The sequence below is a fragment of the Sphaerulina musiva genome, assembly GCF_000320565.1.
Source record: "Sphaerulina musiva SO2202 unplaced genomic scaffold SEPMUscaffold_3, whole genome shotgun sequence".
NCBI classification, from domain to species: Eukaryota; Fungi; Ascomycota; class Dothideomycetes; order Mycosphaerellales; family Mycosphaerellaceae; genus Sphaerulina; species Sphaerulina musiva.
Window position 1 is genome coordinate 1,693,201 of NW_016017385.1, and position 12,687 is coordinate 1,705,887.

A 12,687-nucleotide genomic window follows, 5' to 3' on the forward strand; every position below is an offset into this window, starting at 1 on the left:
TTGCCGGGGCGTTAGTTAGACCGAAAGGTATAACCTTATACTAGAAGTAGCCGTAGCGCGTACGAAACGCAGTCTTCTAGCGGTCGCTTTCCTTAATCTTAATATAGTAGTAGGCATCGGCCAAGTCTAGGTACGTAAACTACTTAGCTCCTATAAGCCTATCTAGCGTTTTGCCTATAAGGGGTAGGGGATACCGGTTTTTTACCGTAATTTCGTTTAGGCCGCGATAGTCTATATACAATCGTAGTGAACTATCCTTCTTTAGTACGAATAGTACCGGCGCGCCTGCTTTACTTACACTAGTCTCAATCCAGTCGTATTCTAGTACGTTAGTAATATATTTATATAGGTACTTAAGTTCAGCGCCGGACTAGTAGTACAACGGTCGGAACAGTAGAATAGTGCCTAGCCGTAGGTCGATCGTATACTCTACGCCGTCTACTAGTTTGCTACGCTATTCGTCTATAGGAAATAAGACGTCGTAGTAGTCCCGATATTCTATCGGCAACTCCGTAAGCTCTAACCCTACGTCTATCCTACGTACTATTACTACGTATACGTAGGACGAGTTCTTTAGGTCCTTAAAGAAATTAGGTACCTCTCGGACCTTAACGTACAAGTGCTCGCTACTGTAGCGCTATTCGTCGGTAGTACTGTCTACTACTACTTACTAGGTACGACGCTACGGCCGTCCTAGGATAAGATTAGGTTCCGGCGTATCGTAGGCATAAAACAAGCCGCCTGTTATACGCTCGTTACCCGTAGAGTCTACGAGGGTTATACGGATATAGTACGCCCTATAGTAGTAGCCTAACTAGCCTATAAACGAGCTTGCCGGCGGTAGGAGTACGTTCCTACAGACCGCGAGGTTATACTTTAGTACGAAGCTATACGATACTACGTTAATATTAGCGGTATCGTCGAGTAGTATAGTAGTAGGGGTACGCCCCTTATACGTCTCGACTTGTCCTTCGAGGACGCGGGTATAGTATACCTAGATAGGTAGGGGGGTGTCGCTATTAAGATAGGCATCTAGAGGTTACGACTCTCCTCCGATGCCTTCTCTTTTTTCGACGCTTACTCTTTAGGTACGGTAACCCTACGAACCGTATTCGCCTTGTCGCGGCTCGCGTAGTTAGGGTATACGGAGTCGGTCGCGATATATCCCTTCTTCTTATAGGAGTAACATTCTAGGTTCTCGTACCCTCGTACCGTCGACGTCGCTACGGTCGATAAGGTACGTCTATCGCGTAGGGCCCTACTCTTACTTCGATCCTATCGATCGTCGCGGCTTCGCGGCGCGTCGCTCTCGGTACGCTTGCGTTTGCCCTACGCGCTATAGTCGCGCTAATAGGGCTCGTCCTTAGTACAGACTACTAGGGCGTTATCTACTTGTTCTAGGCGCCTTGCTAGGTTTACGAGCTCTACTCGCGTATTAGGGATAGTATATCCCTTAACGATGTCCCTACGTAGCGACGGCTTTAACTTTGCGAGGAAGTAGCGTATTAGCTACGCTTGCGTATAGTCAAACTAGGCTTCTAGATAACTAAGCTACGCTGCGAAATAACGGACACTCTAGTCCGGGCCTTAATGTACCCTTTTATACTCGATTATTACGCCGATTTAACAGTTCGACTAATTACCGACGGTATTACGGAGCTATCCCTTAAATTCCTCCTAAGTATAGTCCTCGGGGATTACGTCGGAATGCTCGTCGTACTACGTCTCCTACGCTTCGCCTACGAGCTATATAATACCGTATAGGACCTTGTCTTAGTCGGTTCGATATTCTCGGAGGGCGCTAAGGAAGACGACCTCGAGGTACCTAATAAAGTTACGACATTCCTTATCGGTATCTCCTTTGAACGGCTTAGGTTCCCGAATCTTAGAGCCCCTATATAGAGAGTAGGTACGTAACGGGTTCGTAGCCTATCCGCGTACGTTACGTAGGTCCGTCGACCTAAGGTCTTCCTCGAGTCCGTCGAGAAGATCGGGCTCGGTATCGTCGTCGTCTATAGTAACTATAACGGCTAGGGTTAGTACTCGGCCCTAAATTTGCTCCTATAGACATTAGTTTTCCCTCTCGAGGGCCTGAATTTCTAACTCTACGCAGAGACGCTAATTTGCCTCCTTAAGCTATATACGTCTAGTATACGGGTCGGCTACGTAGGCCTCCGGCTAGGTAGGAGCTTCCTCGAAAGGAGTCTCTCCTAGGTTCCCGTCTGCCTAGGCATTTATAGAGCCCGATACCGTCTCCTCGGAAGGTTAGGTATCCTCGTCTACTTCGCCGATAACGTAGCCCGCCTACGCTATAGCTGCGGTACGGTCGCGTTGCTATCGTAGGGCTATAGGACCTCTATAGATCACTACCCTTTAGAAGGATAGAAGAATTAGAAATATAAGAGTAGGGGTATATAGTAATGTATAGAGCGTCCTTCCTACTACGTAGGAAAAGGAATAAACTAATTCTTGTCCTTCGGAAAGGAGAGAGCGGCGTCGTATAATATACCCCTACGCCAAGCATACGTAGGCGCTACGCCGCGCGGGCGGTCGCCCGATAGCCGATCGCCTAACGACTCGGAACGTACTGCTTCTACAGCCCGTCCTGCCTTAGGCTAGCGTACCTTAGGCTCAAATACCTAACCGCCCCCTAGAGCTATATACTATTATGCCTCTAGGCCTAGCTGTTATATAAATACCAAATTTAATACTAATTTTCGTTAAGTAGGTAGTCTAGCTTAGAGTTAGGATATTAGGTAATTCCTCTACCTCTATACCTAGGAAGAAGGTAGAGTCCTTCTAAGTAACCTCAAAGTTAGAAAGCAGGTACTAGTTAAATAGGATAGCTTGATCCTCCCTATCCCTCTTATAAATCAACCTAATATTATCTATATAGAATATTATAAGTAGGCGGAGATCTATATTTACTATTAAGTAGTTAATTCTAGGAACTAACTCAAACCTATAGTCTTCTATTCTTATAACAAACAGGTTATACTACAAGCGAGGTAATTCAGCTAATCTATAGAGAGCCTTCTTAAGGATAAAGTAGGTATCTAGACCAAATCTATATTCCTCTATTCCCTCTAGAATAGAACAATAGATAGTATAAGGGATAGTAGCATTTAGGAAGGTATTTACTATATCCTATTACCTTGTCTTCAAATTCCTTACGAAGGTTAGGGCAGTAATAGCCCTAAATACCTTGTAACTAAGTATAGTAGTATAGGTTTTATAGGTTAATAGCAATTGAAGATCCCTACAGATATAAAGCCTAGCCTTATACCTAAGAATCTTACTACTAGTTAGGTCTGTCTTATAGGCAAATACCTATACTAAAGGTACCTTATAGCCCTTATAACTAAAGAATACCCTAAATGTTCTCTTGCCTATAAGCTTTCTAGCTTTATTAAATACTACTTGCCTAAATTGTTAATAATAGATATGTCTTTCTATCTCTTTCTAGTTAGTAGGGGGTAATAGTATACTTATTACTTAGTAAGGATCCTTAAGAGTAGGTAGATTATAAGCCTAGAGGGAAGTAGTAGCTATATAACTTAACTTATCTAGGTAATCTTCCAACCGTCTAGTTCTATAGTCGATCTATTATCTATAGTTGTCTATACTATACTAATAGGTACTCTCTTCTACCTCCCTATCTAAGGTAGGGTACTATTAAGAGACCGAAAAAGCGGAGGTTAATAAAGAAGTAGGTATACCCGGTAAGGCCCCTAGGGCCTAACTAACTTGGTTAGCAGCTATATTGTCCTTATCTCTAGCGGGTGTTTCTAGCGGAGTTAGGTATAATAACTCCTATTCCTGTTTACCTCCCTACTGTTTACTACCTCTCTAAGGTTAGATAGCAAAGATCGGAATATTGTTAGCTAGGAAGGGGTTATCTATAGAACTATTAGAAGTTAGGGGTTCCTTAGGCATTAAGATTGACTTAATTATAGATTAATAAATAGTAGGAGGTACTAATTCTCTAAGGGTTTGACTATTGATATTAAGTAGATTATACCTCTTATTATCTTTGAAGGCTATATCTCTCGTCCTAATTACCTTATTTAGAGATAGAATCTAGATCTAGAAAATATTAGTAGAGGTATATCTAATTAGGTACCTAATATAAGCTCTGTCCTCTATCTTGTCTCTCCTAGCAATATCTCTATAGAGAGCGAAGGCCTTGTATCTAATAGGGTAGAGATAGCTAAGGAAGGGCTTCTTAGTAGTAGCTTTCTTAAATAGAGTTATCTAATTAAGCTTAGTAGTAGGGGTTCTGTTAAGTAGATATACTACTAAATCTAGGAGCTATAGCTATAGGTTCTTTAGCAACCTACTATTAATTCTAAGAGTCCTAGATTTAGTAACAATCTCTCTTCTAGCTACCTTACTTACTCTATTCTAAGTAGGGGTACTAGTAGTAGTAGGCAAAGTATTGATCCCCTACCTAGTAATAGCTTTACTAGTATCCTTTCTAATAGTTGCTTCTATATTATAGCGAACTAGGATAGTCTTAGTATTAAAGGTTACTTCTATCCTCTTAAAGTATCCTAGGAACTTAGCAACTGCTTATAGTTTGGTTACTATAGGCTCGCTAATATAATAGTACTCCTAGTTATAGAACTAGTAGCTATAAAACTTGAAGACTAAACTATTTAGTCTAGGGAGAGAAGGGGGTATATTAATAAGATCCTATAAACAGATAGCTATCTTAGCATTCTCTACCTTAGGTAGTACTTCTCTATACTTGTCTTTTCTCCTTAAAATTACTGCTTTAGCCTTAGCTAGTATATATATATTATAAGTAATACTATTTAGAACCTCCTTATCTAGTCCTAATTTAATTACCTAGTAACCCTTAGTTGTAGGTTCTAAGTGCTTAATAGCCCTTATAGATAGATAGCCTAGTAACTAATACTATTAATTAGCCGTTGCTATCAAAGGTAGGAGTAGTTTGTAACTAGACTGTATAGTAGCAGCAGTAATTACCTTTTCTATTCTAGTAGGTAACGTTAAGGTAGGTAAGGTTAGCTTCCCCGTATTCTTAGAGTATAGGGTATATATAGACTTTACCTCCTTAATTCTAGTACTAATTCTAGGTAAACTAGTAGTTCTAGCAATACTTCTTAGTATAGGCAACCGTTTAATAATCTAGTAACTATGTCTATTACTATGTTTAGGGGTAAGGTATACCTAGAGCCTAGGCTCCTTATATAATTAGCTAGTAATCAACTTGTCTAGCCAGTTTCTAGTATTATAGTAAATACCCTTTTTATTAAGGATCTGTAGTAAGACCAAACTTATAAAGAATCCCGGAATAAGCCTTGCCTTAAGAAGAGTAAGCTTCCTAGTAACTCTATTACCTATGTCTAGGTTAATAGTAGTATTAACAATTGCCTTAGGTTTGTACCTCTTGTCCCTAGAAATTACTATATTAGAGGAGGTTAGTAACTCGGACTTAACGATCCTTGCCCTTATAGCCTCGTTAATAATATAAATATTAGCCCCTCTATTAAGAATTATAGTGTTGTAAAGGCGGGTATAGCTAATTAAACTAATAGAAGCAGGATTAGGGGTCGATTCTAGGGAGGAACTTAATTCTAGGGTAGTAGCCGTAGTAGTATCCTCGATCTCTGCGGCTAAGCCTAACTTGTCCTTTCCTTTGTCCTTTAACCCTTAAGCAGTATTATAGGCTTGAATTGCTTTGTCTACTCTCTTCTTTAAACTCTTGTCTTCTTTAAACCTCTTCTTAATCTTCTTTTTAGTATCCTCTCTTAGCTTCTAGGCATTAGGCCTCGGGTACTCGGTATTAAGATAGTAGTACTCCTTCTATATATAGTTCCTACTATAGAGGCAGGGCTTTCTTAAAGAGGAGGATAATCGGGTTAAGGACGAAGACTCGGCTATAGCTATAGAGGAGATAGTAACAGTAGTTCGGTACTTACTCTTAAACTTAGTATCGCTATTATATTAAAAGTAGGAATACTAGGCTCTTAATTCTAAATAAAGAGTTGTTACCTCCCTATTATTCTGCTTATTAAGCAGCCTCCCTATCTTTGTAGCTATATAGTCTCTATATATTAGAGCTATAGAGGACAACTATACCTAGGTTAACTTATTGTCTGCTTGCTTACTAATAGTATCTCTCTTTCTATACTAAACGAACTAAAGGTATATATAGTCCTAAATAGACTTTCTATATAGTAGGTAAGACAGGACTTCTATCTCTTTCTTTAGTAACTAGGTAGTAGTAAGGGTATTAGGCTTAGTATATTCTAAGAGAGTCTTAAGTGTCTGCCTAATTATCTTATAATTGATTATCCTATATTAAAGGTCTATAGAGAGAGACTAGTTAATAATTAATTCAATCTTCTAATACTCCCTTTGCTTAAGTTCCTATATATCCTTATTATACCTATACTTGAATTAAGCTAGACTAAGAGCTATTAGGGTAATATTAGTAGGTAGAGACGCAAAGTCAAAGATAGGTTGTCCTTTAAGCTATATTAGGTTAGTTAGATCTAGCTTAACTGTCTCTAGGTTAATATTAGCCTATATCTAGAGCTTTACTACCTCCCTCTTAATATAGGTAATCTATATATTCTAGTCTTACTAGGTACGTAGCTTAGTAATCGACGTCGTCGTTAATAATAAGGGTTTAGGAGAATTAGCTATAGTGTCTTCGTTGAATTCGTCAAACTACTCTAGAATAGCTTAATGCCTAGGATACGAGCTACTAGGTATTTCTTTAACTTCTTAAAACTTAGGACTTAGGGATCGATCGATTATAAGCTAATCTAATAGGCTCGGGCTTTCTTCTCTTCTTCTAGATAAACGGGTTTAGGCCGGTATATAGTAATAGTATACAGTTCTTAGTTGTTGTCTTAATATAGTAGAATTTGACTAATCTTAGGTAATTCTAGGTTCTAGCAATTAATTAATTCCTTTAATTAATTAAGTAGAGCTAGCCGGGCTTATAACTATTAGAACTATATACTATACTAGCCTAATTGAGATAGAGATAAAGCCGTACTAACCGAAAAGTAGGTTTAATTAATATTAGAGGTCTGACCTATCTAGGAAAGAAAAGAGGGGGGTAGGTATCCCTAACTCTATATACAAATACCAAGGAATCAGTGGCCCCTGTTATCTATATAACTTATATCACATAATGCCAGGGCACCTATGTCCTTCTGTCCAAACAGCCCCAGACTCTCCTATGCTAGATAGTCTTTACGCCCTGGCAGCGCCCAGCGGAGGGTGAAACGTAGCGTGCGAGCATTGTCTGGGGAGGTTCCGTTGCAAGATACATGTAACGGCAGAAGGAGAAAGTGGGGACGGCAATGTGGGCAGGTGAGAAATCAAAGTGGGAACCTACCTGGTAGGTAGAGGTACGGTAATTCTAGATTCGATGGCTTCTGTTCAAATCTTAATCAAACTTAACGCTCACCGTTCTTCTTGCAGCCATACCAGGGCATTAACAAGGAAACCAGAAGCCATTTGCACGACTAAGGTACCTAGGTAGGAGGTACTCTTCTCAGATTTGCTAAAATGCTTGATTGGCACATGAGGGGAGAAGCGTGACAAGAAGCCACTACCTTCCTTAGCACAATGCACTAAGCTCTCTGCGGACGCCGGACGGCAACAGCTTCACAAGCCGCATCTTGCTTGTCATGTGTACCTGAGAGATGCCAAGCAAGAACTCCATTTACACCACCCTTTCCACCGTCTCCCGAAGCTGCGACCACGAGTCTACCCAGCTGGCACGCCTCTCCGCACCCTCCTTGTCGTGCCCTGAGTTTGACATCTGCTCTCCTCTTCCCCGGTTGGCGTTGGCAAGTACCTTGCTACGACTCGCGTTGTACTCATCGAGCTTCTTCGCAGAATTGGGTAATCGCAAGGCAGGATTCAGCCAGAACATGTCGTTGTCCAAAGGATACTGAATCCCCAAAGAATGAGCTGTTTGTGGCGGCGGTGGCGGTGGTGATGCTAGGAGATGCTGCAGTGAAAGCCTTCGAAAGCTTGTGTCGAGAGTCTGCTGCTCAGGCATCCGCTCGTCTGATGCTTGACCTCCTGATGGCCGGTGTTGCAAGCAATGCTGGCACTCTAATTTTGGTGCATCGGCAGGCAACGGCAGAGTTGTCACCCTCATGCATGGATCTCTGCGCTGGCGCTGGTGGTTGGTCTTGCAGCGTACTACAACGTCGTTGTCAGTGGAGCAGTGATGACACTGCCAGCGGTAGTACTGGCACATGGTCAATAAGGTGTGCTCAACCTAGGTAGGTACATGCTGGCTGAGCATTCGGTGTGCTAAGCTTTAGTAAGTACAGAGCTATTGCTATCTTAGACAATTGTCGTCTCTGTCCTTTCTCTGCCTCGAAGTTTGAGACAAGGTGAGACCACGGAGGAATCATCGAGCAGTAACTTCAACACAAAGAACGAGACTGAGGTGCAATCACGAGGCCGCGAACAGTGTCGATAAGGCCAGCCAATTTCAACGGGGACGTGGCGTTCCTCGTTGGCCCGCATCGTTGCTAGTAGAGTCCACGGAACTGGATGAGAACCAGCTTGACAGACGGAGTGAAGGAGTGGAGGCCGGCTTTCTAGCAGTACCTAATAATTGCTAGCAGCAAGGAAACGCTTGGAGTCGCTTGGGCGCTTGTATGGCAATAATGCTGCTGTGATCTAGAACTTCGAGTGCGACGGGCTAAGATAGTCCCGGCCGGTATAATCAACAGGAGCTGAAGTTCCAGCTACCGAACCCTCGCGATGTCGTCTTCTTCAGGCATAGCATAGCCGCATAGGGGAGTGTGCAGCATGCCCATAGGAGGTAGGATGTATCTCATACCCGTTTCACGAAACCCGACGTCTTCCTGGATGCCTCTCGGAGTCTTCTGGCTGTATTAGCTTCGTGTCGCGTGACTTACGTGTTATTCACGCTGGTCGCCCCTCCTGGCAGAGTCGACACGACGATACTGTGGGGCCCACACGCGGACAATGCAGGATTGGAGAGATGGACACATAGGTGGCATTAGGTGCCCGTGTTGCGCGCCGCGGACAGAGGTGGTGCAGCCGACTTGCACGAAATGGTCTGACACGCTCTGGAGCACCTGCAGGAATGGTGTGCATACGCATAGCAGAGCCGGGGTAATGGCTGGCGAGACTGCGGTCGTTCGTCCTGGAGGCATCCATGTGCTCAAGTCGAAACATGCTTACGTGCGCGTGATATCGGCGCAAGCCTGTGTAGTAGTACCTCCTACCTCGTAGTATCTCATCAACGATCGCAGAGACTAGCACGGTCGGCAGGAGCTGACTCCGCTGGAATCCTCGAATAAGGTAGCTCCTATGGCAAAGTCTGGATGTGGCGCCCGTCGGCTGCGAGGAGGATCCGTGTACATGTACTTTTTGGAGCGAAGGAGGAGGGAGGAGGAGGTACATACCTTTAGTGTACTGTAAGAGGTAGTGCTGGGCGGAGAGGACAGTGCTCGGCTGCTCAAGGGCTACGCTACCTTCACGGGTTCTACGACGGGACACGACACAATGCAACTTGTCCAACCATGCCATGCCCATTGCCCATAGCCCGCCCTCCGCTCTGTGGTGCCGGGAAGGAGATAAAGTAGAGGTCAGGGCGGCGAGCGTCCACGAGAAGATGGGCCGGTCTGGACTTTGTAAAAACACCGCACGCCTGTTGCCCGCGGGTTCTGTCTCTCTCTCCAGTGTTTCGTACCGACTTGATTGGCCCGTGGCACTCTGTTCATAAGGTACTGGTACTGGTACTGCCGACCTCTACTACTACCACCTGCTGCTGCTGCTGCTGCTACCTCCGGAGGTACTGCTACTACCTGTACCTACTACTTACTACTCCCAGAGTCTACGGTCTACCTACCACTACCTACCTACTAACCATACCTAACCGTACAAGCCGTCAAGTGGTGGTGACTCGGAGTGTCGCTCACCCCACCCAGGCAGGCAGCACTGCAATCGCGCAGCAGCAGCAGAGCAGGTCCATGGCCACACCTGCCGTGAGCCCGTCACCTGCCGCGCCCACTCCTCCAGCAGAGCAAACACTGGACAGTCACATGCTGCCGGCTGAGCCGTCGCCGGCCGTAGCACCTCGATCAGCGAGACCACTTTCTGCGGCTACCTCCTCCGCTACCACTACCACTACTACCGCTACCACCACCACCACCACCACCACCACCACTACCACTCCTCCTTCTTCTCCTTCTCCTGCTGCTGATGCCCATGTCCACCCGCCGGACATGTTCAGTCTCCTGGGTGGAGCGCTAGCCACTGTCCATCCGCCCCGCCGTCCGCAGCGTGCCAGACCTGCCAGCGGTCTTCGTCTCTCCTTTGACCTGTTGGGCATCGGCCCTCCTCACCCCGACCGCTTTGGCAGCCTTAGTTTCCATGACACCACGCCCGACAACGGTGCTCTTGACCTCACAACAGCGGACGAAGACGCGACGCTCCTTGACTCAAATGTCCCCAACGCCATGCAAACTTTGGATCTCGTATCATCAATGCCGACGAAACCAAGACTTCATCCGGGCCTGATCCAAACGCCGTATCGCCATGATGTTGCTACTCTCACCCCGCCAGCTGATGCCGAGCCGTCATGGCGCGCAACCACTTTGAAGCACTTGTCAGATGCTCCTGGGGACTCGCGCTCCCCGGATCTTCCTGATCTTCCCGCTCAGGCCAGTTCCATCGCTGCGGTTCGAAATGCTGGCGAACGTACCGTGACCGTGGCCTCAGAAGCGAACGTGAGGTCAAATTCGGATGACGGCACGTATATTGCAGCTTGTTCATCAGAGCTCAGACTAATAGGCCCTAGAGTCAACGGCCTGGATAGATGGCGCACTTGAGGTACTAGGTAAGCAGATAACAGATGATGGCGATAGGTAGTCATTGTACTGACCATGTCAGTGGACAACATACGCAGCGCTGCTATCCCTAACAACCCTCTCCGGGTGCTCTCACATGCACTTCCTGTGCCTTCTGATAGCGGGCATATTTACAACACGATACTCGAGCGAATAGGCGCAAATACGCCCTGTAATCCGCCCACATGGATCAATGTCTTTCACGCGATACCTGGCAAGTTCAACCTGCCAGACATACCCACCTCGCCTCCGAGCACTCCTGGAATGCAGTCTGGAGACGACTACTTCACGCAAAAGATATTTTCTAGCGCGGTGCCCATTTCGGACTACCAAGATGATCCATCCGCCTTGCCACGTTCGCCGCGACCGGTCGTACCCCCTTCGACAGTGAACCTGGCCGTCGTGGAGCGGTACATTCCACCGTCTTCGTCAAACGAGTTTAAAAATTTGTTCAGTCCGAGCGGACCTTCGGTGAGCTACAGCCCATCGTGATACACCAAAAGCATAGACTGACAGAGGTGCATTAGCTTCTTGTCGATAGGCTTGTGGAACTGTCGCCTACTGGAGGCACTCTCGTCTTCATCTATCCGACCCGCACTGGCGCCGAGACGTTCATGAGGGAGTATCTGAGCCCGATCCTTGATCCTCTGCTTCGAACGACCCAGGTGGTACACGGCTTGTCTTGGAGCCTCAGCCAGGACCTTGGGACCATGGCAGCGACGAAAGATATGGATGAGTTTGATCAAATGCAGCGGTCCATGCAGAGGCTCTGCGCGCGTCTAGCACAACGAAAGCAAGGCAGCTATGCGACGGTGCATGCATCAAAAGCCTGCGTGCGAATCGGACGAGCAGCGTGGGCGAAGGACTGGTGGCCGAGGCAAGAATATCCTCGAATCAAGGAGACAGTTACTCGTGCCACGCAGGAGGCGCTGAGGAAGAGCAGTAACCAATACATCGAGAGGGCGTCCACGGCAACAGAGCTCGTAGGCCACCTTGTGGAAGGCGTGCTCAAGAACCAATACCCGTCAGGACAGGATCCGACGAGTGGTATTGAAGTGGGCATATTTGTCGTGCAGCGTTCAGCGTAGCGTTTTCTCCAGGACGATATAACGAGACGACTTGATGAAAGCATATGAGAGACAGAAAGAGAGAAGAGAGAAGAGAGAGATAGAGAGAGACACAGAGAGAGAGAGTGTGTGTGTGTGTGTGGGAGAGAGAGAGTGGGAGAGCAGCACAACGCAGGTGCGCAATGTGCGTGGAGGGTCATCACCTAGTTCTATACCTTTTTCACACCATTTAATGGGCAAACCAGTCGGGTTCAGATCGAAGACTGCCAGGTAGAATGCCCGGCCGAACCAATATCGTCATCGAGCTCTTCGGCCACGACCCTCGGCCTCAGCTGTGTCGGCAGTTTAGTCTACTACATAGGTACCTCAGGTACCTGTAACTACTGAATGTACCTCCTAGTAGACCTTCGTCTAGAAAGGACTTGGGAATCTCCTGGGTGACAGAATAAATCATGTGGTATCGCAGCTATCCAGACCGCTATGTAACGACTACCTAGGTATCTATGTATATGGCCTAAGAGAAAGGCGAGTTACCAATTCCATATAGTATAGCGAAGGAGACTAGAGAAAGATGCGATTGCGCGCGCTCTCGCTCTCTCTCTCTCTCTCTCCCCCCGCTCGCATAGGGCAACACTGAGAAGAAGAAAGCCCTTCCTTGCCTCAGGTAGATATCACCAGTTGGTTTATTCATTAGATGCGTGAGTGCAGGAGCCCGGGGTAAAAAAGGAATG

At 45.9% G+C, this 12,687-nt stretch overlaps 2 protein-coding genes across 2 annotated transcripts; one reads left to right on the plus strand and one right to left on the minus strand.

Moving 5' to 3' along the window:
* Positions 1–6,529: 6,529 nt before the first annotated feature.
* Positions 6,530–9,213, minus strand: SEPMUDRAFT_115813 (uncharacterized protein; the record flags this gene model as incomplete). The annotated part of the gene is made up of 5 exons (XM_016901201.1): positions 6,530–6,539; positions 7,716–8,076; positions 8,150–8,199; positions 8,761–8,897; positions 8,980–9,213. The coding sequence occupies 5 exons, from the start codon at positions 9,211–9,213 to the stop codon at positions 6,530–6,532; spliced, it is 792 nt and encodes a 263-aa protein (XP_016762667.1).
* Positions 9,214–10,174: 961 nt separating this feature from the next.
* On the plus strand, positions 10,175–12,356 carry SEPMUDRAFT_82896 (uncharacterized protein). The gene is made up of 4 exons (XM_016910323.1): positions 10,175–10,791; positions 10,841–10,879; positions 10,933–11,360; positions 11,417–12,356. Exons 1-4 carry the CDS (start codon positions 10,266–10,268, stop codon positions 11,975–11,977), a joined length of 1,554 nt encoding a protein of 517 aa, XP_016762668.1. The 5' UTR covers positions 10,175–10,265; the 3' UTR covers positions 11,978–12,356.
* The last annotated feature ends 331 nt before the right edge of the window (positions 12,357–12,687 follow it).